This window comes from Schistocerca cancellata, chromosome 3, assembly GCF_023864275.1.
Source record: "Schistocerca cancellata isolate TAMUIC-IGC-003103 chromosome 3, iqSchCanc2.1, whole genome shotgun sequence".
In the NCBI taxonomy this organism is placed as follows: domain Eukaryota; kingdom Metazoa; phylum Arthropoda; class Insecta; order Orthoptera; family Acrididae; genus Schistocerca; species Schistocerca cancellata.
This window is the reverse complement of record NC_064628.1, coordinates 156010447-156037477: the sequence shown is the minus strand read 5'-3', so window position 1 is coordinate 156037477 and position 27031 is coordinate 156010447. Positions and strand designations below refer to the sequence as shown.

At 43.6% G+C, this 27031-nt stretch overlaps 1 protein-coding gene and 1 non-coding gene across 2 annotated transcripts in view; one reads left to right on the top strand and one right to left on the bottom strand.

Annotated features, from left to right (window-relative positions):
- The window catches only part of LOC126176174 (transcription factor SOX-9-like), a 209841-nt gene extending 197916 nt beyond the window's left edge, over positions 1 to 11925 (top strand). Inside the window, exons 6-7 of the mRNA XM_049923315.1 lie at positions 11541 to 11674; positions 11762 to 11925. Coding sequence (XP_049779272.1) covers positions 11541 to 11674; positions 11762 to 11925 — 298 coding nt within the window. The remainder of the gene's footprint in view (positions 1 to 11540; positions 11675 to 11761) is intronic.
- A 10667-nt stretch (positions 11926 to 22592) lies between these two features.
- Positions 22593 to 22667, bottom strand: Trnas-cga (transfer RNA serine (anticodon CGA)). The gene has a single exon. It is a non-coding gene; the product is annotated as a tRNA-Ser (tRNA).
- Positions 22668 to 27031: the final 4364 nt, after the last annotated feature.

The following is a 27031-nucleotide window of genomic DNA, read 5'->3' as shown; positions in this document are numbered from 1 at the left end:
AGCGCCATTTTGCCATGCACGGTATTTTCTGCCTCCCCTCCTTCCCGCCACCCCTCCTCCCCCCGCCATGCTTTACATACCCTCTAATGCTAGTGCTGCCACCAGCCGTCTGTGAATTATTGCACGTTGACGTCGAACGTAGGTGGTGGTCATATTAACGTGGTTGGACCGTGTATGAAGGCTTAATAGACTAAGAAGGAAGATTAGAGGAAAAATGTCGTTGACTACTAGATCGTTGAAACTGATTTCTGCTGAAAACATGTTCAGCTCTTCATGTGTACATAATTGTTTCTCAACATAGTCACCCTGACGGCAAACACACTTCTCCCAACGAGAGACCAATTTGCTAATACCGTCACTAGAATGTTTGGCATTGTTGACGGAGCCACAATCTCAACTGTGCTTGCGCCGCTTCATCAGTATCAAGTCCGCCCCGATAGCGGAATGGTCAGCGTGACGGACTGCCGTCCTAAGGGGACAGGGTTCGATTCCCGGCTGGGTCGGGGATTTTCTCCGCTCGGGGATTGGGTGTTGTGTCGTATTTATCATCATTTCACCCCCATCCGGCGCGCAGGTCGCCCAATGTGGCGTCGAATGTAATAAGACCTGCAACAAGGCAGCCAGACATGCCCTGTAAGGGGCCTCCCGGCCAATGACGCCGTGCTCATTTCCATCAGTATCAAAGCCCTCGAAGGTGTTCTTTAAGTTTTGACAATCGGATGGGGTCAAGTCGGGAGCACCATTGTGGATAATCTCTTCGAAATCGAAACTAGATTACAGAAAGCTGTTTCTTACGACCGACATAGGTACGTTACACATCGCCATGCTGCGCGCTACATTTCGGAGCCCTCTAGCGGCAGAGGGCTGCAGATATGTAGACATGCAGAATAAAGATTCAGAAATATTGTTAAAGTTTGTTCTATTTAAAAAGCTTTTACGAGTTTACACTTCAAAATTCCGAGGCATTACTTTTCAGCACGGCCTCGTACCTCACAATAATTATCATTTATCAATTATATCTGTACGTAACATGATCACAAAATAATACAGGGCTATTATAAATGATTATAAATGATTAATTCGTTTTCAGCATTCTATATTGTTAAAAAAAATGACGTGTACAAATATGACTGATGCAAATAATCGTAGGTAAACTACACAGTACATAGCAAATGTAATTTACAACAATTGTCTATTCACTTCTAAGAGCTCACTAAACGACGTTCCCTGTCTAAGTCAGCTCTGGACCATGATGTATAACCAAGTGGGCGACAGTTGCTCTTCTGTCTTCCGAGAAAGCTTCTGTCCGTTGTCGTCCGGTGATTGGTGGATTTTACTCAGCCGGCAACTGAGCGAGGTGAAGTCGATATCTTCATCCTTAGCGCCGCCCGTGGAGCTGGTGGAACTCGCGCAAGTGGCGAGTCTATACAGGGTGTTACAAAAAGGTACGGCCAAACTTTCAGGAAACATTCCTCACACGCAAAGAAAGAAAATATGTTATGTGGACATGTGTCCGGAAACGCTTACTTTCCATGTTAAAGCTCATTTTATTACTTCTCTTCGAATCACATTAATCATGGAATGGAAACACACAGCAACAGAACGTACCAGCGTGATTTCAAACACTTTGTTACAGGAAATCTTCAAAATGTCCTCCGTTAGCAAGGATACATGCATCAACCCTCCGCTGCATGGAATCCCTGATTCCCCGTCCACAATACGAGCAAGAAGAGTCTCTACATTTGGTACCGGGGTTGCGTAGACAAGAGCTTTCAAATGCCCCCATAAATGAAAGTCAAGAGGGTTGAGGTCAGGAGAGAGTGGAGGCCATGGAATTGGTCCGCCTCTACCAATCCATCGGTCACCGAATCTGTTGTTGAGAAGCGTACGAACACTTCGACTGAAATGTGCAGGAGCTCCATCGTGCATGAACCACATGTTGTGTCGTACTTGTAAAGACACATGTTCTAGCACCACAGGTAGAGTATCCCGTATGAAATCATGTTAACGTGCTACATTGAGCGTAGGTGGAAGAACATGGGGCCCAATCAAGACATCCTCAACAATGCCTGCCCAAACGTTCACAGAAAATCTGTGTTGATGACGTGATTGCACAATTGCGTGCGGATTCTCGTCAGCCCACACATGTTGATTGTGAAAATTTACAATTTGATCACGTTGGAATGAAGCCTCATCCGTAAAGAGAACATTTGCACTGAAATGAGGATTGACACATTGTTGGATGAACCATTCGCAGAAGTGTACCCGTGGAGGCCAATTATCTGCTGACAGTGCCTGCACACGCTGTACATGGTACGGAAACAACTGGTTCTCCCGTAGCACTCTCCATACAGTGACGTGGTCAACATTACCTTGTACAGCAGCAACTTCTCTGAGGCTGACATTGGGGTTATCGTCAACTGCACGAAGAATTGCCTCGTGATGAACACTAACCTGTTGGTGCTACGTACTGATGTGCTTGATGCTAGTACTGTAGAGCAATGAGTCGCATGTCAACACAAGCACTGAAGTCAACATTACCTTCCTTCAATTGGGCCAACTGGCGGTGAATCGAGGAAGTACAGTACATACTGACGAAACTAAAATGAGCTCTAACATGGAAATTAAGCGTTTCCAGACACATGTCCACATAACATCTTTTCTTTATTTGCGTGTAAGGAATGTTTCCTGAAAGTTTGGCCGTACCTTTTTGTAAAACCCTATATAGCACTGGCACCAGCTTGCATCTTTGCGCCTGTGCTGCTTTTGCCCTGGCTGCGTCTTTTTCGGACGACACAACACCATCTCTTGCCACTTTCTGATAATGAGTAGATGGCGCTGCCATATGCAGCAAGTGTGTGAGATGTCACTCTGTGATGGATGCCGTGAAATAAAGTTGTGTGTGCTGAAGCTTACAGTTTTTCAGTTCTCTAAATTAGTTGTAAGTAGGATCAAAGCTATCTGCTCTTACCTCACAAAGCTTAGTGCTGCATATCTGCTGTCCATGAGCAACAAAACACGACAGAAAGGCAACACAAAGGCAAAAAAGCTCACCTTACAAAAAACACACACTTTGATAATTTATACTGTTAACTGTGCGACACTCATCAAACACTGGTATTATGCAAGAATAAAAAGTATTCTTAATTTCAAACAGCAGCTGCTGGGTAGCTAACGATGTTTGCTACTTTGTACTATCACTTGTGTACTGCACCAATCATCCCATTCTGTTTAATTCCATCGCCTATGTAGACCAGTCCTTTTCCGCCCATATCATTGCCACTGATCTAAATAGCCACAAACGCTCTCGAGCTTGTATCAACTGACGGCGTCAGTTTACCATCTTCCTTTCTGATGATACCGTCCCTCTTTCTCGTTACACCTGTTCTGGAAGCAACACCACTCCTATTATCATGAAGGCATGTAGAAACCTTCTTGGACGCATGCATGCAGAGGTCCTAGGTACAGTTGGAAACGACCATGACAATGTCCTACTGCCAATCGATACCATGCCCACACCACCAAATACGACTCCACAGTACCCCACCCAAATTAATTCATGATTACAGCTATACCGAGTGGAATGACTAACGGGAGTATACTCACACTCACTTCGGAAGCCACCTCGTTAACTTTACACACATATCGCCCCCCCCCCCTTTCCTCGTATTTTCTTGAGGTACAGGCGTCATCTCTAACACTCTTTCTAGCTTAACCACGTGCGGAACTCACTCAAACATCACTGGCAGTTTCAGAAGCGCGTCCACAATTTTATGACTGCCAAAATACAGTAATGGTGACAGACATGCACTAAGGTGAGTATACAACTGTTAACTCCAGCAAGTAATACATAGATTTCCACCGATCCAAGGCCACAACCTGCTCCTCACTACCCACTCATCCACAAAAAACAACCTCTCTTCCTGGCAACGTAAGCAAAGTGAGTCTTTTCGTCTCCTGGTCTAAGACACCTTCAACATCCCTCATAATCTCAACTTTGACCACATTATGGACCCATATATCCAAGAGGAGAGCGACACGTTTGCTGCTCCCCTTGCTCCTAGTTTCCAATAATAATTCCACACCACAAACAAAGTCAAACACGTAAGTTATAGCACACGACATAAAAGCAATGTTACAGAGAAACACAACATAGACCATGGTCATGATTCTGTAACATACCACTTCCTTAAAGCAGGTCATTTCCCCTTACTAGGAACTTTTGTAGTTTATACATCACCTTCCTCTATATCGATTACTACACCGGGCCATGGAAAAACTCAAAAAATCTCCGTCTGTTGAAACTACTAGTGAAATCTCTGCCCACCGACCCATCAGCCTTATCGCCCCGCAAGATCTTTGAGTGCATCATCACCACCTTGAACAACACGTGATTTCCCCTTTTATCCAAAGTGGCTTCTGTCCTAACTTTTCAAAAAGCTGTCAACAATTAAATCCAGTCCAATTCGTATATCAGAAACACTACAAACGCCGACCTCCCCTCTACCTACGAACGTGCGCGTAATTCTGGCATCCATTTGAAACTCCTATGGTATACGTATCAGTCAATTCTATCTGCCCAATTGCATCCTTTCTATCTAACCGTATATCCTTTGTTACAACAAATAAAATTCTGTCCCGCATTTTCCATCCAGCTGCTGACCTGACCGAAGGATCTGTTCTTTTGCCATTAAGTTTTCTCCTGTAAGTTACACAGTCGATGTTCTTAAAACATCCTTTCCCGTTTACATACCTCAGTATGCTAACTACACAGCATTCCTTGCTGTCCATTCCGTCCTCCATTCTCCCTACGGTCCCTCCAACTCAACCTCCTGATGTAAACAGTGCGACAACTCCATCAATATTGTATAACCCAGGCAGTAATTACAGGAAGAAGAACCCAAGATTTCTATCCTCGAGACCTCTACCTTACAATCCACACCGTCCAATGTACTTTAGTACATTGTTTCTGATAACACGCAGATAAATACTCCCTCGTGCGACGAGAAACATAGTAAAATGTCGTCGACAAATGGGTACGTTTTCTTTTCATTGTGAGCCACATCGCTTTTTCTCTGAAATGTCGTACAATTCACATCAAAAGCAAGACAGCGCATTTTTCACATGAAGCCGCGTCATCTGCAAGAATGAATCAAGTATAAACTAGACTTCTTTTGTTTTTTTAGTTGACAATATAAATTATAAATGTAGGTGTGTACATCAATTTTCTATTTATCTCCCCCCCCCCATCCCTTCCTCCCTCCCCTTTCGGGCCACACATTTCCCAGCAAATAGGTAACTTCGCTACCACGTCCTCGTAGAACGAAGTCGCTCGTGCCTGTATCCAGTTGCGCACATAGGCTTCAACCTCACCGTCGCCACTGAACCGTGGGCATCCCGGAACTTCTTTAAGTGGACAAAAGACATGATAGTCTTGGGAAATAGGTCTGGACTATACGAAGAGGGTTCAAGTGTCTCCCAGTTGAGTTACTCCAATATTTGTTTGTTCATGACTCTTGTACTGGACCACGCGTTGTCTTCTAGAAGAATCACTTCTTTCATCAATAAGTCACGTCGTTTGAGCCATATGCGTGTCTAACCTCGCTAAAAACCGCGTATTAATATGCACCGTTCACTGTCCGACATACGTGCAAAAAATCGATATGGAACAAGCCTCGCCGGTCTCAAAAAGTGTATATCATGAACTTGCCGGATGACGACCGTGATTTAAGTTTCACCGCTCGACCCCTCCCGGTTCCATCCCTCCCCCAACACACACACACACACACACTGTTGTTTGTCCACTCCACTCCCTGCTTGCTTCTTTTGATTCGGGGGTGTACTGATGCACTAACATTTCATCACAGGCGATAGTGTGAGTCCGGAACGACTCTCCGTCCTCCTGAAATTTGGCCAAGAGACTCTCACTCATCTGTGAACGATTCGCCGGTCACTGTGGTCGAGCGATTCTAGGCGCTTCAGACCGGAACTGCACTGCTGCTACGGTCGCAGCTTCGAATCCGGCCTCGGGCATGGATGTGTGTGATGTCCTAAAGTTAGTTAGGTTTAAGTAGTTCTAAGTCTAGGGGACTGATGACCTCAGGTGTTAAGTCCCATAGTGCTTAGAGCCATTTGAGCCATTTGCGAACGATTCAGTTTTTAATAGTTGTCGAAAGGTGATTAATCCATCTTTCTTAAATCCTAGCTTGTCTGTGATGACGAGAAGAGTACTGCCATAACATATCCCGACTTTATCTGCAATGTCAGCGACCGTCAACGATCGGCAAACACCTGACACCCTCAAAACGTTATTGAACACGGTGAATGTTGTTTGTAATCCCGTTGCTGGGTCGGCGATCGTAGCCCTCATCCTCAATGAGTACACGACCCACCACAAATTGCTTGTGCCAAGCAAACACTCAAGATCCTGGAGGTGTCTCTCTTCCTTGAATTGTTCAGTGCATCCCCGGAGGATTTCGCCTGGTTTTACACCTTCCTGAGCGACAAACTTGACAGCACTGCGTTGCACAACGGAGACACGTGCCTCTTGCACAGACGTTTTGATGATGAGAAAATGTTCAAATGTGTGTGAATTCCTAAGGGACCAAACTGCTTAGGTCATCGGTTCTAAGACTTACGCACCACTTTAACTAACTTATGCTAAGAACAGCACACACACCCATGCCCGAGTGAGGACTCGAACATCCGGCGGGAGGGGCCGCGCAGTCCGTGACATGACGCCTCAAACCGTGCGTCCTCTCCGCGCGGCGTGATGATGACTAATGACGGAAGCGAGCGACTTCTCTCAACTGCCTCCCCCACTCCTCACATCCCCGCCCAACACTGGCAGGAGCGGGATACAGCATACGCCAATAGTGCTCTCGGGTGGCCAAGAGTTTCGTTTATATTTGATTCACTCTCGTATACAACTGAAATTCTGAAAATTTTTAGAGTGCCGTGCTTTTAAAAGCAAATGATCTTTTTAGATATTGACAGCTACTTCCTAGTGTTTTGCAAGTTCGTTGCCAGCTAATCTGTTCGATTTTCTCTAACAGTTTGTTAATTATATTTATTTTCAGATGTTGTGTGCACCGTAAGATGAATTTGACTAGAGAATAATCCCGGGCTATGATTTCGTAAGATTTTAAATCGTCATTAACGCCTGAACAAGGTGAAAATCGTCTTAGAAATGCATTTGATAATGAAGCCCCATGCAAACCAACCATTTATAACTGGCACAGCGAATGCAAAGCGAATGCAAAGAGATCGGCATTTTACTTTTTAGAGATGAATTTCGTGAAGGACGCCCAAAATATATTGTTACTTATGAAAATATTCCTGCTGTTCTGGCAATACGAGTACTTGAAAAAGATCGGCAGACATCTTGTGAAACTATTGGGACGACAACGGATATCAGCATGAGTCAGATCCAAAACATTTTACGTCAATAGTTAGAGAGAGAAAACTTTTTTGTCGATGGATTCCACATAAACTGACTCCAGATCAAAAATAATGCTCTGATTGGTGCAAAAAAACCGTGAAAAATTCCAAGGTGCAATTTCAAATTTGGTTTGGAGTATCGTTACTGGTGACGAATCTTGGATTCATTGTTAAGAACCTGAAGTAAAGTCCGTGCGCTCAATGGGTCTTTCGAACAGAACGTAAGCCTACAAAAGTCCGACGAATTCGTAGTGCTGGTAAGAAGATGGCTGCCAACTTTTTAAAATTTTTAACGAGGCATGTTGCTACTACAGTATCAAAATATACGAGGTGCGACAATAAAGTAATGAGACTGACGTTTAAAAAGATGTTGCTTACCGTTTTAGTCAATTTTAGTGTTATCTCCTTCAAAGTAGTTCCCTTCTTCCAGCGCTTCTGCCATTGGTGGTAACATTTCTGGAACCCATCTTCTGTAATATCCTCCAAGACCCTCCTCACAGCTTTTTGGACATCTTGTGTTGTTTGAAAATGGTGTCCCTTGACCGCCGTTTTGACTCTTGGAAATACAAAAAAGTCGCACGGAGCGAAATATGGTGAATAAGGTGGCTGTGGTAGTACTGAAATATGTTTTGAGGTTAAAAATTGCTGTACTGACAGAGCAGTATGGGATGGCGCATTATCGTGATGCAGAATCCAATTATCAGTAATGTTGCCGTGGACACGAAGAACTCTTTTACGAAGTATTCCTAAAATTTATTTGTAGTAATATTGATTAACTGTTTGTCTAGGAGGCACCCACTCTTTATGAAAAATTCCCTTGGAATCAAAGAAGCACACAAGCATGCGTAGTCGTCCACTGTGGTCTTCATCTTCAACATTCGTTCTGCCTTCACTAAACTTTTAAGCCAACCAAAAACTTGAGCTCTTGACATAACCTCCTCTCCAAAAGCCTTCTGAAGCTTACCGTAAGTTGTCGTCGCGTTTTCACCCAATTTAATGCAAAAAGAAATGGCATACCATTGCGGACTATTATGCTGTTCCATTTCCGTGACGAGAGACACAAACACGCTAACTTGTTACAGCACAACTCACGACTGAGCAGTTGCATCGATGTGCTGCTTGCACTAGAAGCAGCTTATAGACCAAGGTCAAAGATATTGTTCCTATGCAAGCCTGCAGGGTTGGCACATCTTGCAAAGAAAATCAGTGTCATTACTTTATTGCCACTCCTCGCAGAATTGCAGTTACCGACAACTGATACACCAACATCTGTTTACCGTAAATTTTTGAAAAACTTTGTGAAAATAAATTTCCATCACGACAACGCATCAGAGCATACAGCAAAACTAATAACTGAGTGTCTGGATGCCTAAAAGTCAGCACCATGAACCCTCCACCATACACACCTAACACTTTGTGATTTTTTTTCTGTTCAAAATTTAAAGATAAAATGCCTAGAATCACTTTTCTGTCACCAGATGAAGCAGTAGAACATTATAAAAACCTAATTTCTGAAGTGCCTCAGAAAGAGCGGTGGCATCATTGTATTTAAGACTGGTTCCGTCGAATGCAAAAATGTATTGAGGTTAAGGGGAACATTTTAAAAAATAAAATCATTTACCAAATGAAACTATATGGCTCCAGACACCTTTTCAAGTCCCAAAAATCTATGACGTATATGTGAAGAGTGAAGAGACGAAAGGAAATATGTACCAGTGTTGAGATTTGAACCTGGATCTCCTGCTACACTAGAACACATCCCTCCTTAGTCAAATTCCCCTTCTGTGCAGTTGTGGACTTTGCCAGGGTGGTATAGTACGAGGGTGAGTCAAATGAAAACCTTAAATATTTTTTAAATATTATTTATTGTGCAGAAGTGGTACAAAGCAGTATCTCTTTTCAACATAATCTCCCCCACGCTCAATGCAAGTCCTCCAGAGCTTACAAAGTGCATAATTTCCTTTAGAAAAAAATTCTTTTGTTAGTCCGCGCAACCACTCATGCACCGCGTGGCGTACCTCTTCATCTTCATTCTGCATGCTGCAATGTCATTCAGTGTCACTCGGCGGTTTTCCTTCACTTTGGCTTCAACTGCTGCAATGTTCTGTGGAGTCACAACTCGTTGTGCCTGACCTGGACGAGGAGCATCTTCCACTGAAGTCACGCCATTTGCGAACTTCCAACTCCATTCGTAGACTTGCTGCTGTGATAAACATGCATCACCGTACTGAACCTTCATTCGCCGATGAATTTCAATAGGTTTCACACCTTCCCTGGTGCAAGTCGCAAGTGGGGTGGTGAAACGTCCCCTTAGAACAATTATACACGACTGTGCTTAACCTGACACACAATATTATTTAGCGCAACGCAATCTGACTATCAAAGATCCCTGCAAAAGAATGGCCCTGAGTAACATTAAACTATACCTTTCACAAATAACTTACCTCACAAAAATCTCCGTTACTCGAACTACTGCAATACGGCGAGCGCCACTTATAGCAGTTCAATTTCAAAACTTCCGCCATCTCTCTCCTCACATCCACCACTGCTGGCGGTTCACCTCCAACTGCCAGCTAAATAAAAGATTCAAACTACTGAAGGCACTAACTACTGATAGGGATAGTTAGCAAATGAAAGATATTAATAGAGAACAAACAATGTATTTACCTTAATATTCATAATTGACATCCAGTATTACAAATTATCAAAACTCCGCCATCTCAAAATTCGGTGTACCTTGCCAATTTCTTTCATAATTACCGAAGTGCCCTGTGTTATTATTTTGTGGCTGTTCCGTATTTCTAAGTCCCTCTTCCCGTGTTGGAGCGCGAGTGTCCTCTGAAATACGTAATTCATGTATTACCTGTGTCAGCTGATCTTGTACTTCCCGGATTTCTCTTTGGTGTTGCGTATTAATTTGATTCTGATTTTGTTTGAATTTCCTAATTTGCTCGCACTCTTCTGCGTCAGTGATGGCTACAGGTCTTGTGTCATTCAGATCATCATCTACCTTTGTAGATAAGTTAGTGACCTGATCCGAAAGTTCGGCTACTTTCTCCGATAGTGAACACATTTCCTCAGTGTGTCTTTCTACTGTGTCCTTTAAGTTTTCCTGAGATTTTGCAAGTTGCGAAACCGAATCGGTAGATGCAACTAAGTCCATTTTAGCTTGCAAGGTCTCATGATTTTCATGAACAATGGTTTGCAGTTCTTTTATGGCTGCTTCGTGATTCTGTAATGCATTTTCATGCCGCGAAAAAATAGGTTGAAAATGCTCACAAATTTCTGTTTTTACGTCATTACAGACTTTTTGACATTTCGATTCAATGTTATGTAACTCAGTAGTTAAATCCTCACGTGTTTGTTCAAGTGTGGTGTGAAGATTTTGTTCCATTGCGTCTAACTGTTGCTGTGTTTGTCTCTGATTTTGTTCCATTGTGTCTAACTGTTGCTGTGTTTGTTTCTGATGTTGTTCCATTGTGTCTAACTTTTGAAGCTTTTGTCCCATTTGTTGCATTAATTGTAATAACAATGCACTGGTGTCTGAAACATGTTCCTCAGTGCTTTTCGGCAGTGAATTTGCACCGGCAACATTCACATTTTGACAAGCAGAAAATGTGTCTTGACTTATTTGAGAAAAGGGTGAGGACGCAAAACCTGAATCTACAGTATTTGCAATATTGTGTTCTGTCATTTCGGATTCCTTTTGTGGGGTGGCTATTTTCATACTGATACTGTGACGTGTGTGAGCATCTGCACTATGCTGCCACCTACAGGCAATTCTGCACGCTGTTTGTGGCACGCTTACCAACTTACAGGATAACGGCGCGAAATTTCGATTTGTTATTACAAATTTAAGGTTTTCATTTGATTCACCCTCGTAGTTAGTGCATCTAGCTAGTGAGAAGGAGACATGGGTTCGAATCCTGCTCTTGGTACAAATTTTCATTCGTCTCTTCAGTCTGCAAGCATAAAATCATTTACATTTTTTTAAAATTAATCCTTTCTTAATTATCTATAAATCATCAGTGTCACCTTCGTTCATATTTTTGCTACAGAGTGCACAAGGGTAATATGGCGACGGTATTGTCTGCTTGCAGTGCGCACGCGCAGTACTCGTTGGAGGCCAGTGAGCATCACCACCTGCACCACCACCCGCACCAAGGCTTTCGGCCTGCCGCCGGAGCGACGGGCTTCATGTACGGGTCACCGCTGGAGGCGGCGGCAGTGGGCGGCCGCGGCGGACCGGTGCCGGCGGGGGCAGCGCACGGGGGCGGCGGCAGCGCGGGCGGGGGCGGAGCCGGGCCCGCCGCGTACGGAGCGGCGACGGACTTCCTGCACCCTCATCTGGCTGCGGGCGCGCCTCCACCGCCCGTCTCTGCGCCGGCGCCGCCGCCCGCCTTCCCCACCGCGTCCCACGCGCACCACCAGTCCTTCTACGCGTACGGTCCTCCTCAGGGGCCATATTACATGGCACCTAGATAACCGCGCGGCAGTGTTCCACTGGCTGCTCTGTCGTCGACTACAGGACCGCTAATACTCACAGAAGCCACAGGAGCTTCCGTCCGGACTCGTTCCGCAGACATCCGTCCTGCCACCTTTCAGCGAAGACTGAATCACATCAGTGGTCCAGACTTCCTAGCAACTATTACCGTCCCAGTGATTTTGTCTTTTACACCCAATATGCTATCCGAGACTCACGAGTAACCCAGTCGTGACAAGAATGTACAACAACATTCAGTCGTGGGAATGGGACAATAGAATACCTCTTAAACCATTGTGTTCCATTAAAACTGTATGGTGTACTGGAAGTGGAATCCTGATCTCAAAATTCTGCCAGCACTCAGTTTAGGTTTCAGAATACGCTTTACAGATCGACTCCAAGCTACGACCTAGTACGATAATGGATGTACCAGAACTCCAGCAGATAATGCCCTTGTTGTTGTTGGTCTTCTTCTTCTTCTTCTTCTTCTTCTTCTTCTTCTTCTTCTCCACGTCCTCCTTATTCCTCCCCTTTCCCGGTTCTCTACAGGATTGGCATTGTTATATGGGTTATGGCAATGTCAGTGACAGTATTGGCCGGGCGCCCTACGTGACGCTACTGCTCCCCTGGGATGGAAATTGTTTGCCGCACCTTCTGCGTCTAGAATAAATTGCATGTTCAACTATCAGAATGTTTTCTGAATGTTTAAGTAGCATGTATCTGAGGCAGGGCATGGGTGCCTGCCCCAAAATCCCTGCAAAACCGCATTAAGGTTGGCTGGCGAACCTGCCCTAGTTCCTAATCCGCAAGGCGGATTTCACCTGGCGCAAGCTCATCTGCCCAAAGTCCAGAAGCGGTGCAATAGCGTGATCTGCCATCTGCGTGTGTCAAAAAAAGTTCGGAGGTCGTTCAGGATACCTTCTCAGTACTTTAGTGTAAGAGACCTGTAGTCTTTCGTGGCTCAGTACAGAGTAATAACTAGAGTTGTAAAACTACTGTAGACTACAGCAAACTATGGTACGTAAGCATAGACTACGGTAGTTTATCTAATAGTTTTGGCCATTTAAGGTCTCCACCGCATTACCTATACGTTAGGGATGTTGCATAACAATCAGGCGTTAGATCGTTTACGTACTGTGCCAAGCTACTGACCTGTAGTTTTGGTAGAACACGACTGTAGTAATCAGGTGGTTACGATGCATTCGGTTTGTTACACCATTTACCTTTGTTTCTGTGAAAATACCCGCACAACAATGAAAAAACCAGTAATACGCCATCACCAAAACTTACAACACAGAGTAATGGAATAACCCCAGAGGCAAAGGTACCGTGATGCCATCTCCGTCGCTGTGGGAACATCTCAGCAATGCGTCGTTGTGTCTCTCTTCCAATGCATTCAGTGAACTCGTAAGTGAGTTATACATCGGTCAACTCCTCATCAGTGGAACTGTCTATGACGCTGCCAACGTACAGTTAACACTGCCGAAGAACAAACACGAGACAGATGCAAGCAGTACCGAATACAAGCTTCAGAACGAAGGGTAAAGTAGGCATTACTGTTTCCAACAGCAAATACCGTGAGAGAACGGGTCGAGTTCGTTTACAAGCAAGACACACAATGAATACCGTCGATATTTGCACTGTTGCGCTGATGTTTTCGGTGCAGTACCGATACTAAGATAAATGGCGCTAAGGAATGGGTTACTCTGTAACGAGCCACAGGGGACCACTAGTCCTCGATACCAGAATACTCAGAAAATGTACTTGAACAAACTCCAAAATTTTGTCGGTGGATACCGTAGAGTTCATGGCGGTGGTGCTTGCAGCATTGCTAGTTACTTCCCGTCCTACTCCAATCGCTTTTGCACCGAGTAGACACTACTGTCTGTATGTTTCTGTACAGATTCTGATTTATTTTACATTATTCTGAGTACGCGTATGCGAGATGTCGACGGAGACTGTTGGCTGCTGCATAATCCACCTCGCATACCAGTTCTATAAATTTACTCAACAGGATTTTTCGCAAACAAAGCTGTCCATCAAAGATGATCATTTAACTTCCCTGAGCAATCTACTGCTCTTCCAAAATCCCATACTCTTTACCTCTGTAGCCCAACTTGTGGTTAAACCACTCCCCATCTCACGTAATGCAGATTTTAATCAGAAGATTAGTTTGAACCACTGGTGTGCAAAGCACTCTAGTATTGCAGGTATGTCCTCAACCTCTTGAATGTTGTGGCCCGACTCACTTGACCTATACGAGGAGGGTCTACATTTTTATATGTACTTCTAGCCAAGGACAGACAGGGCACTGCCGCAAAAAATTTGTTGAGCACCATAAAAAGAGCTGAGACCACCGGCGGATTTAACCCGAAGTACAGTATTCGTAATCTGATGTTTATTCAAGTATCCACGCTGCCCTCTCTTCGTTATATTTTACTTTTAAATCTGCATCAGTAGCTGGTCAGCCTTTCCTGACCATGTAACTAAGGACGTAAGTATGGTGTCATTATGCAGCTCTGAGTCAGTACATAGGACTCCAACTGGGAGAGTATGAGGACGGCAGAGATCTGAGTTATGGACGCAAGCAAGTACACAGTTTTAATCTGTATAAATATCAACTCAGAGAAACAAAATTCCTTCTGTCAACGTTCTGTGGACGAAATTGAGGCCACATCTGAACCAAACTTACTGCACTGTTTCTGAAACAAAGACACGCCACTTGATTGTAAGGACAACGCCATATTAAGACGCAAGATGAATTAATGTTTTCGTTTTGTGTGACATCTGTAACCACTCGACATTTTCCCTAATGGATGATTTTATTCTGGAAGACTACTGCTTTTTTAGCTTTATCGCTGATAAGCTGAGAGCGTCCCATCACTCGTCAGTTCTGTAGAAGAAAATTGGATCAGCCAACAAAGGAGTCGTTCTCAAATTGGACAGCGAGTGCGGGAGCGATATAGACCTTGTGTGACGGACTTAAAATCAATGGTTTCCTAATTTATAAACTATTTCTCGTTTTTGTTACAGTTTGATGCATTGTATGTTTGAAGACTTAAGTAAACAATTAAAATCACATTTGGGTTTTGTTAATGATCCAGTGTCAAACATGTAGCATCGCCTGAAGAAATTTCTTGAAGGTATTTTGATAGTCACGTCATTGTCCTTATTTCTTCCTAAAATGCAAACCAACTGAAGAAAAGAGCTTTTTGTTTGGTGACAAACCAGGTGAGTGTGATGGACATAGAATAATCTCATAGTTAACACTGTGTAGATTATGTGCTGTTCTTGTTAGTGACGCGAGAATTTGCATTATCGTAAATCACTAAATCTTTAGTCTTTTCTAATTCTGTTGACAGGTGAAGGCCGATTATTTTGAGCAGAATGTATAACTCAGCAATCGTTGTTTCTCCAGTTTTTAACTCGAATATTAGCAGCATACCAAACAAACATTATCCAAGGAAGACAGCAGCGATCTCCTCATGCAGTCACTCTCAGGGAGAGTGGAAGTAATCATCTAACTAGCTGACAAACCTGGTATTGCCTGGGTATTTATTTTGCCAATTTTCTATTAGAAACAAAATCTTATATGTACTCCTACAGTACACTCGGTGTGAGATGATCCCGGACAGTTGCTGTTCCCTGGACGCAGCTCCTTCGTGTGTCTGCAACGCCATTTTGTAAACGTCTCTATGGCAACTCTTCTTCAAAGCTCTATAGATTACTATTAATTTCGCGTATATCTGTTTGCGCTTCGCAGTTGGAATCTGTCAAAAGCTCTGCCGGGTATCAGAGATTTCCTTAAGTTGGTTCGACTGTACGAGTGTCTTAATAGTACGGAATACACTGAGGTGACAAAATCATGTTTGCGACGCCTATCGTTTACACATCACAGAAGAGTATCTTGATGGATATTGCGAATTTCACGGAATGGTTTATAGAACTTTTTCTGCCCTCTGTAAAAGCTCATCAGTTAAAGATCATTGAAAGGGAGGACACATTATTGCTCATTGACAACCCACCGACGCATCCATCATGTGATATATTAAACGAAAAGGACGCGTTCATAAAAGTGATGTTTCTTCCATCTAACGTAACCTCCATGGAGCACGGCGTTATTGAGAGTTTCAAATAGTATTACAGCAAATAACTGTTACGTAAGTTATTGTTAAAAAGAGAACAGGAGAGAGAAGAAAATCTGTCAAGCAACCATAAAAATATTGACTTTAAAGATGTGTCCTATGTGATCGGAGCAACGTAGGGTAGTATAAAGCAACGGAATCTGAAAAAGAAATCCTGGAATAATTTTTTGTGTAAGGCGGAAGGTACTCAAAGTCTAATTGAAAATGACGAATGGAATAATATGTACGAAACGCTGAATATGCTAAAAGAACTCAATTGCCATGAATATGATGAAAAAGACCTTCAAGAATGGATGGATTACGACCATACAAGTCCAGCACACCAAATCCTGTAGGATAGCGAAATTGCAAAGCTTGTCACTGATAAAGACGACGCCGCCGCCACCACATCAACAAGTGGTCCATAAAATGAAGATGAAAGTATATCGGGTGCTTCTGAAGCATTTACATGTTTAAATACTGCCTTGCGATGGTATGAAGCTACCGATGAAAGAAACCAGTATCAAATATCTGTCCTGAAAAAGGTGCGTAATGTAGCTGCTCGTAAGCGGACAGACTGCTTATGCACACCAAAATTAAGGATTTCTTTAAGAGTTAATTCCATACGAGTGAACTGTATATGGAAAATGCATATGTTTCACGTATTTTTCTTTACTATTCTGCCCGACATACATTACTTCTGTACTTGCCTTTGTAATAATAGAAGAGATTCATGTTATCATAAATACAAGCAATTTTATTGGTAAATAAAAGTATGCGGTTTCACGACCCATGTCCCCCAGTTAGTTCGAATAATCGACGCTCTAATGTATTAATAAAAAAGACAGAAAAACAAAAAAAGAACGTCCACACCGGTCGCGACATCTGCTTCGGTGATCCGTGGCCAGGATTCACAATAGGTGGAAGGTGCAGCCGATCCACAATCGTAACAAACAAAAAAATGGTTCAAATGGCTCTGAGCACTATGGGACTCAACATCTTAGGTCATAAGTCCCCTAGAACTTAGAACTACTTAAACCTAACTAACCTAAGGACATCACACACACCCATGCCCGAGGCAGGATTCGAACCTGCGACCGTAGCAGTCCCACGGTTCCGGACTGCAGCGCCAGAACCGCTAGACCACTGCGGCCGGCAATCGTAACAAACCAATCATAAGACGTATCAGAGGCGACAGAAAATCAGACATAGTAGCTGCACTGAATCTCGACACAAATTTTTCTACACGAATAATACCATGGAGTACAGTGTGACCAGAAGTACCGTCCATAGAATGAAAATTGTTTCCATCCATATCACACCCATGTTCATCGGGTATGTATTTACAGATAAGAATCGCATTATGCACCTGTTTTGTAAACCAAAATCTGGAATTCACGACTACCGTACTGTCGACTGATGAACCTACTTTTAGATCTGATGATGAGATAAATATCCGCACTGTTTATTACTGGTGAGAAGAACGCTGTCAAGCCAAACAGCGTTCGTAGTGCATAAATACATGCTGTGGGCTCATCCACGATAAAGATACCGGACCTTATTTTGTAATGAACAGTTAAATAGTGATCGTTTCTCTAATTTTCCCCACCATGCACTTGCAAAGTTGTGTGCAGATGCTCCACTAGCACCCTGGTTGTTAACGGGGATGCACCAAGATAGGTGTCGCATACATTTGTCTTTGATGTCCAGGAGTAATTTAAATTACATTTATCCTCTTCAGTGGATTGTTAGAAGAAGGCCAGTAACTTGGTCACCACGTTCGCCAGATTCAACTCTCTTTGATTATTTCTTCTGGGGACGCATGAAGGACATTGTGTATCATCAGTGTCCTACAACGTGAAATGATGTGAGAGATAGAATTCGCGAAACGTCGGTCATCCCAGATGCAGAAATACTTTGGGGTACTCAACGTGCAAAAAGACGGACAGCATTTTTAACAAGTATCTCCGTAAACCGAAACAAAACTTGTGACTTTCCTAATAAAATTTTGCAACAAAGTAATGTAAGAGTTAAAACTCTAGTTTTCTGACCTTAAGCGTGTTCAAATCGTGACGTTCAAGAAGAATTTTTTGGTGATATCATCGACACGGCTCAAAATGCAATCAAACGTTTCACACAAAAAGCTTTGTGTTGAGAGCGCTATTTAGCGGCAGTAATTTTCTCACATACTCAGATTCAACATTCTGAAATGTTCGTTTTCTCAATTAGCCAGCAGCTGACAGGTCATTTAAGATGTAAGGTTCACCATTCTATTTCCCTTGCCGGTTTGCCTGAAACATATCCAACCTGATACACATCCAATGCTACGTTACCAAGAAATATTGTTCTCTACAGTCGGTCCAAAGCACCCAGTACAGTGATATCAGTGAGGCTGCGGAAGATGGCTTTGAGGTGGACTGTGTACTTGCCTGTACGATAATGGTGTAGAAATACAGCGTGTTTCAAAAATAATACACGTATTACAAAGTATTATTTTGTCCAAACTATCGATCGCTGCACCTCGGCTCTGTTATTGGAGAAATGAATACATAGGCTAGTTCATATTAATAGCCGCTAGATGTCAGTTGTCTTCTGTTCTGCTTGGTAACCGTCATATGTTTAAAATGGCTACTCCGCAGTAGATATCATTTTGTGTTCTCGAGTTTGCGAAGTTCAAATCCGTGATTACAGTGCAAAGACGTTTCAGGTTGAGGTACCAAATTGATACTCCGAATGGGTGGAACATTCGCAGATGGTATCGAACGTCTCTAGATACAGGATGTATATGTAAAGGAAAGAGTCATGGTGGTCCTCGTGTTCCTGAAGAAAGTGTTGCGCGAATTCAAACTGCTTTCTAACGTATTTCTTTAAAATCAACTCGTCGTGCCAGTCGGGAGTTACAACTGCCTACAACAATTTGGCGTGTTTTGTGAAGTCGGTTGGTTATGAAGCTGTACATGTTACAGCTATTACAACCTTTGCATCCAGATGAAAAACGCAAACGTGTGGCATTTTGTAACGAGATTCTTGATGCTATTAACAATGGTAACACTTTCGCACAATTCGTTGTGTTCAGTGATGAAGCGACTTTCCATGTTAGTGGTCAGGTAAACAAACACAATGTTCGAATTTGGGGCCTACAGAACCCAAATGCAGCCATTGAACATGTGGGAGGTTTGCCCAAATGGGGCACCCCCTCATTGGAGTCACCAAGTGCGTGGATATCTGAATGAAACTCTACCAAACCGTTGGATTGGTCGTCAAGGAGCTGGCGACTTAGCATGTCTCAGCTGGGCTCCACGGTCACCGGATTTGACACCCTCTGACTTCTTCCTGTGGGGTTCCCACAGAACCCGGAAGAGTTGAAGAACCAGATACAGAATGTATATGTAAAGCTGTTACATAGCATCAGTGAGGGAGTACATGCTTGCCTGAGTATGGGAGGAACTTGTGTAGCGATGTGTTATTGTTCGTGCCACTGATGGAGGACATATTGAACATCTGTAATCTGAATTTAAGAGGTTCGTAAATATGTGTTAAAGTTTCAAATTCATATGCTTTAAAGTTTAATAAATATATGCATTCGAAATACGTATTTCTTTTCGAAACACACTGTAATTTGATAAAAACATAGCGTATTTGCTTTCCATTTTCCATATCTGTATGGAACAAGTGCGTGCAATATACAAACCTACAAGACTGGAGTTGGTAGTGACTGCCATCATCTAACAGAACGTCTAAATGAATTTGAAAGCATCCATAATAGTACCTTTGGACCCACAAAATTACCTCACAGCATAGAGACAGAGTAAAGTGAAGCAAATTCAGAAATAGATTTATACAGTGTTCGACAAATTTTAGATGCTAGAACACTGCAGTAACTTTATTAAAAGGCGTCTCTCTGCCTCTCAGAATTTACGATCCAAATGACATGCCTAGGTTGAAAGTATGATGCTTTTAATGGAGGCTAATGTCACTGTTGCTCCTTTTTTAATTTTTTGCTGTTCCAAATATCTTCCAATGAACACATGAAGTCCTGTGAGTGGAAGAGCTTACACACATTATCCCTATACATGTTCGTTGACAGTGTAGTGGTATTAATCTATTGCAACAGTAAATACCTAATAAGCTATTATTGTGCTTTCCATATTATTTGTTAATAGTATTCAGATAATTTTTGAAATGCTTTTTTGTTATTATTGCCAAATATTTTTGTACGTGTAAGCTTATTTTTCAACAGTCTGTGAAGTCTAATGTTAGTGCACGATACGAACTACACTATTGGCCATTAAAATTGCTACACCACGAAGATGACGTGCTACAGACGCGAAATTTAACCGACAGGAAGAAGATGCTGTGATATGCAAATGATTAGCTTTTCACAGCATTCACACAAGGTTAGCGCCGGTGGCAACTCCTACAACGTGCTGACATGAGGAAAGTTTCCAACTGATTTCTCATACACAAACAGCAGTTGACCGGCGTTGCCTGGTGAAATGTTGTGATGCCTCGTGTAAGGAGGAGAAATGCGTACCATCACGTTTCCGACTTTGATAAAGGTCGAATTGCAGCCTATCGCGATTGCGGTTTATCGTATGGCGACATTACTGCTCGCATTGGTCGAGATCCAATGGCTGTTAGCAGAATATGGAATCGGTGGGACAGGAGGGTAATACGGAACGCCGTGGAAGATCCCAACGGCCTCGTATCACTAGCAGTCGAGATGACAGGCATCTTATCCGCATGGCTGTAACGGATCGTGCAGCCACGTCTCGATACCGGAGTCAACAGATGGGGACGTTTGCAAGACAACAACCATCTGCACGAACAGTTCGACGACGTTTGCAGCAGCATGGACTATCAGCTCGGAGACCATGGCTGCGGTTACCCTTGACCCTGCATCATAACAGGAGTGCCTGCGATGGAATACTCAACGATGAACCTGGGTGCACGAATGGCAAAACGTCATTTTTTCGGATGAATCCAGGTTCTGTTTACAGCATCACGATGGTCGCATCCGTGTTTGGCGACATCTCGGTGAACGCACGTTTGAGGCGTGTATTCGTCATCGCCGTACTGGCGTATCACCCGGCGTGATGGTATGGGGTGCCATTGGTTACACGTCTCGGTCACCTCTTGTTCGCACTGACGGCACTTTGAACAGTGGACGTTACATTTGAGATGTTACGACCCTTGGCTCTATCCTTCATTCGATCCCTGCGAAACCCTACATTTCAGCAGGATAATGCACGACAGCATGTTGCAGGTCCTGTACGGACCTTTCTGGATACAGAAAATGTTCGACTGCTGCCCTGGCCAGCACATTCTCCAGATCTCTGGTCAATGGTGGCCGAGCAACAGGCTCGTCACAATACGCCAGTCACTACTCTTGATGAACTGTGGTATCGTGTTGAAGCTGCCTGAGCAGCTGTACCTGTACAAGCCATCCAAGCTCTGTTTGACTCAATGCTCAGGCGTATCAAGGTCGTTATTACGGCCAGAGGTGGTTGTTCTGGGTACTGATTTCTCAGGATCTATGCACCGAAATTGCGTGAAAATGTAATCACATGTCACTTGTAGTATAATATATTTGTCCAATGGATACCCGTTTATCATCTGCATTTCTTCTTGGTGTAGCAATTTTAATGTCTAGTAGTTTAGTATGGATATACTGCTACTACTGCTTACTAAGTTGGCCACAATTCGATTCATTGTCCCACTCTCCAATCTCTTCCATTTGTCTCTGTCGATGGCCATGCATCCGGGGTTCCCAGATTCTTCAGGTTTTTTGTGACGCCATCCACCCACCTCAGTTATGGTCTATCGACGGATCTCATCCCTTGCAGCTTCCCTTCTCCATTCTTTCTTCTCTTTTTAGTGCATGTCCAAGTAATTCAATTCCCTTGCTTTTATTACAGCTGTCACATGTCGTTTATTAAACAGCGCGTGAATTTCTGTGTTTTCTTTCATCTAAAACTTCCATTTTCTGACTCAGGTCCAAGGATTTTTCTTAACATCATCTTTTCGAATATTATAATTTTTTCTATCTTCTGACTCAGTGTCCATGTTTTGGCTCATAAGTTAATGCCGATCGCACAGTTGTCTTGTATGTACAGAGTTTTGTTGTTCTTGTTAGTAGTTTTCCACTGAATAGTTTGCCCATTGCGAATATACAACTTTATGCGGATTTTATCCGGTTCATTACGTCCACTTCCATGTGGTTGTTTGCAATGGCAGTACTTCCTAGATAGCTGAAGGACCTAATCTTCTTAAATTCCATACCTTCTATTGCTTCTATTGCCAATGATCATTCTGACTGATTTCTCTTCATTGTTTCTTGTTATAATCGTACTCCTTGTTTTATCCTGATGATCCTTAGACCCAGATTTCGTGTCTCCTCTATTAGCTCTTTAGCTGTTCTTGTCAGTTCATCTTCATCCACTATACCGACTGTATCATCGGCAAACGCTAAATTTCCAGAATGAGATTGTTACTCTGCAGCGGAGTGTGCGCTGATATGAAACTTCCTGGCAGATTAAAACTGTGTGCCCGACCGAGACTCGAACTCGGGACCTTTGCCTTTCGCGGGCAAGCGCTCTACCAACTGAGCTACCGAAGCACGACTCACGCCCGGTACTCACAGCCTTACTTCTGCCAGTACCTCGTCTCCTACCTTCCAAACTTACTGGCAGAAGTATGGCTGTGAGTACCGGGCGTGAGTCGTGCTTCGGTAGCTCAGATGGTCTATCACCTGGAGAGGGCGGACTTGGTCTAGTGAACGTATATGAAAAGGCACGGGCGTTATTCATCAGTACGATTTTCCGACAGTGGCGCGGTCTATTTCGCAATATCTCGGGTGCGTTGGCCGATGTACTAGCGCCCACTTCAATGCTGCCCCCAGTCAATGTGGGACATATCTCACCGAAGCTGTCACATTTCAAGTCTTTTTGTTTTTTTGGAGCTTAGCTATGTCAGAGACTCCTTCCCAACAACACGACTACCGACGACGCGAGATGTATACCAACTCTTACTGCGCCGGTGCCCCAGGAATACCCTGGAAAAGAACTACAAAGACAAGAACTGGCGACAGATATGGCGCGTTATACGGAACGTTTACCTTCCAACTTCGGTACGCTCAACATGGTACGTGGTGGTAAATAGGAAGTTCGCAACGAATCAACGGCGGCACGCGATTCATTTGCCAGACACTCCACTATGTTTAGACTGCGCAACAGTGGACACTGATGAACATCGTTTAGCATGTAGTGGGACGGCTCCAGTGTGGCACTTGGCACAACAGATATTGGCGTTCCTGTTACGCTCCGCCCCTCACACAATTTCGTCAGACACACTTTTTTTCCCCCAAGAATCTTATTTTCCGGTCCAAAAAACCAATGCAGTGACATGGGTACGGGGAATGGTGGTGGGCTACGTGTATAACGAATCGGAAAAGGACAAAATTGATTTTTGGCATTTTCTCCTGGATGGACACACGAAGCTGCAACAGCATCAGAAATATGGGCAAGACTTCGCTAATTACTTGCGACTTACATTTACCGACCCGCCGGCCAGATGGGATGTGACGGGTGAGAGATGAGATAGACGAAGAAGCCGAGATAGACATCGATCACACTTACGGACCCTTAGTTACTTTCGAGAAGACGACCCAGTCTTACACCAACGTCTGGAGAACGAGTCGATAGATGGCTCTCTTGCTATATCGAACGTCGGGTTGTGAGCAGGTGTCGCTCCCGACACGAATTTCATTTCATTGCTACAGGAGCATGTTTCTTTTGTATTTGTCCTATCCGCAATGTCTTCATGTCTTTCATTTGGGCATTTTCAGTTTTATTCATTTCCTTAATTAATTAATTTTATAATCAGCCACTATTTGTCAACATATGGACATTGTAGACATTATTTATGCGGTAGTACAACAAAATTTATGTCAGCAAAGGTGGTAAGCCTGACATTGAAAAAAAAAAAAAAAAGATGTTAAAGCACTTGCCGCGAAAGGCAAAGGGTCCCGAGTTCGAGTCTCGGTCGGCCACACAGTTTTAATCTGCCAGGAAGTTTCAAACGCTAAATTGTCACTTGATCATCTACATTTACACCTCTTCAATTTGAAGACGCTACTTTTGTGACCTTTTCCAATATCAAATCATAGGTTGAAGGAGATGCATTCTCCATGTTTGACATGTGTCTCCACTGCAAAACCTTCAGACTCCCTTCCTTGAACTTTAATTTATCTTTAGTTTTCTCAATGCACATTTTGGTTAGCCTGATTAGTTTCGGAGTTACCTCTGCTTCTTCCATTATCCTCCACTTGCTTTTTCTGTGGACACTATTGTAGGCTTTCTTGAAATCTATTAAAAGGCAACAAACATTTTTATCAGACTACTGCAATTACTTGTCTGAGTATGAGTATTTGCTCCGTGGTTGGCAAGCTTCTTTGAAATCAGCTTGGTTCTCTTCAAGGTTTTCCCCTATACAGGGTGTTACAAAAAGGTACAGCCAAACTTTCAGGAAACATTCCTCACACACAAATAAAGAAAAGATGTTATGTGGACATGTGTCCGGAAACGCTTAATTTCCATGTTAGAGCTCATTTTAGTTTCGTCAGTATGTACTGTACTTCCTCGATTCACCGCCAGTTGGCCCAATTGAAGGAAGGTAATGTTGACATCGGTGCTTGTGTTGACATGCGACTCAATGCTCTACAGTACTAGCATCAAGCAAATCAGTACGTAGCATCAACAGGTTAGTGTTCATCACGAACGTAGTTTTGCAGTCAGTGCACTGTTTACAGATACATTTGATGTATGGATTAGCACGGGGCAATAGCCGCGGCGCGGTACGTTTGTATCGAGATATATTTCCAGAACGAAGGTGTCCCTACAGGAAGACGTTCGAAGCAATTGATCGGCGTCTTAGGGAGCACGGAACATTCCAGCCTATGACTCGCGACTGGGGAAGACCTAGAACGACGAGGACACCTGCAATGGACGAGGCAATTCTTCGTGCAGTTGACGATAACCCCAATGTCAGCCTCAGATAAGTTGCTGCTGTACAAGGTCACGTTGACCACGTCACTGTATGGAGAGTGCTACGGGAGAACCAGTTGTTTCCGTACCATGTACAGCGTGTGCAGGCACTATCAGCAGCTGATTGGTCTCCATGGGTACACTTCTGCGAATGGTTCATCCAACAATGTGTCACTCCTCATTTCAGTGCAAATGTTCTCTTTACGGATGAGGCTTCATTCCAACGTGATCAAATTGTAAATTTTCACAATCAGCATGTGTGGGCTGACGAGAATCCGCACGCAATTGTGCAATCACGTCATCAACACAGATTTTCTGTGAACGTTTGGGCAGGCATTGTTGAGGATGTCTTGATTGGGCCCCATGTTCTTCCGCCTACGCTCAATGGAGCACGTTATCATGATTTCATACGGGATACTCTACCTGTGCTGCTAGAACATGTGCCTTTATAAGTACGACACAACATGTGGTTTATGCACGATGGAGCTCCTGCACATTTCAGTCGAAGTGTTCGTACGCTTCTCAACAACAGATTCGGTGACCGATGGATTGGTAGAGGCGGACCAATTCCATGGCCTCCACGCTCTCCTGACCTCAACCCTCTTGACTTTCATTTATGGGGGCATTTGAAAGCTCTTGTCTACGCAACCCCGGTACCAAACGTAGAGACTCTTCGTGCTCGTATTGTGGACGGCTGTGATACAATACGCCATTCTCCAGGGCTGCATCAGCGCATCAGGGACTCCATGCGACGAAGGGTGGATGCATCTATCCTCGCTAACGGAGGACATTTTGAAGATTTCCTGTAACAAAGTGTTTGAAGTCACGCTGGTACGTTCTGTTGCTGTGTGTTTCCATTCCATGATTAATGTGATTTGAAGAGAAGTAATAAAATGAGCTCTAACATGGAAAGTAAGCGTTTCCGGACACATGTCCACATAACATATTTTCTTTCTTTGTGTGTGAGGAATGTTTCCTGAAAGTTTGGCCGTACCTTTTTGTAACACCCTGTATACGGTAAAAACCTTACTTAGAGAATGCACCAAGGGTCTTGTAGGACCCATCCGCTACATAATAATATGTCCCCGTAATTCTCACACCTGCTTGTTTTCCACATCTCATGTATAGGGCATATTACTGGTCGTTGCCATTCATTGGGTACCTGTGACGTAGCATAGGGGGCAGGGGCCTAGGGGAGAGGTAGGGGGCATGGCTTCGAGCGGTACAGACGTGGGGAGCGGCAGGTAGTGGCCAAAAATACATTGTGCCGCTGCCGTTGGCGGTTGGACTTCCAAGGATATAAGGATAAGGGTTCAAGTTTCTCTTTATGTGTTAACTTTTGTGGGACAGTAGGCTCTTAGATACGTTTGTCCTTCATTCCCTTTATTTATTGTGGAACCTCTTTTACTGCTCGAGGGTTAGTGGCGCTGTCTTCAATGTATATCAGGCCTCACTGCATCGATTTTGTCTACTAAGTTTTCCGTCTTCGATCTGATTAGTCGGTTGTGCATGGTTTGTATTGTTGTGCACTTTCGGGCTTCACGTATTAGGTGGAGACATGTATTTTGGATTATTGTAGTTACTTCTACATCTACATATATACTCCGCTAGCCACCAAGCGGTGTGCGGCGGAGGGCACAATTCGCGCCAAAGTCATATTCCCCACCCCCACTCACCCCTCTGTTTCACTCGCGGATCGCGCGACGGAAAAACGACTGTCTCAACGCCTCAGAACGAGATGTTATGTCCCTTATCTTTGAATGGTGAGCATTGCGCGATTTTAAAGTTGGTGGTAATAATGTATGCTCAACTTCGTCGGTGAAGATCGGATTTCGGAATTTAGTGAGCAGGCCCCATCTGTTTAGCGTGCCGTCTATCTGCAAGTGTGTCCCACTTCAAACTTTCTATGAGATTTGTAACGTTCTCGCGATGGCTAAATG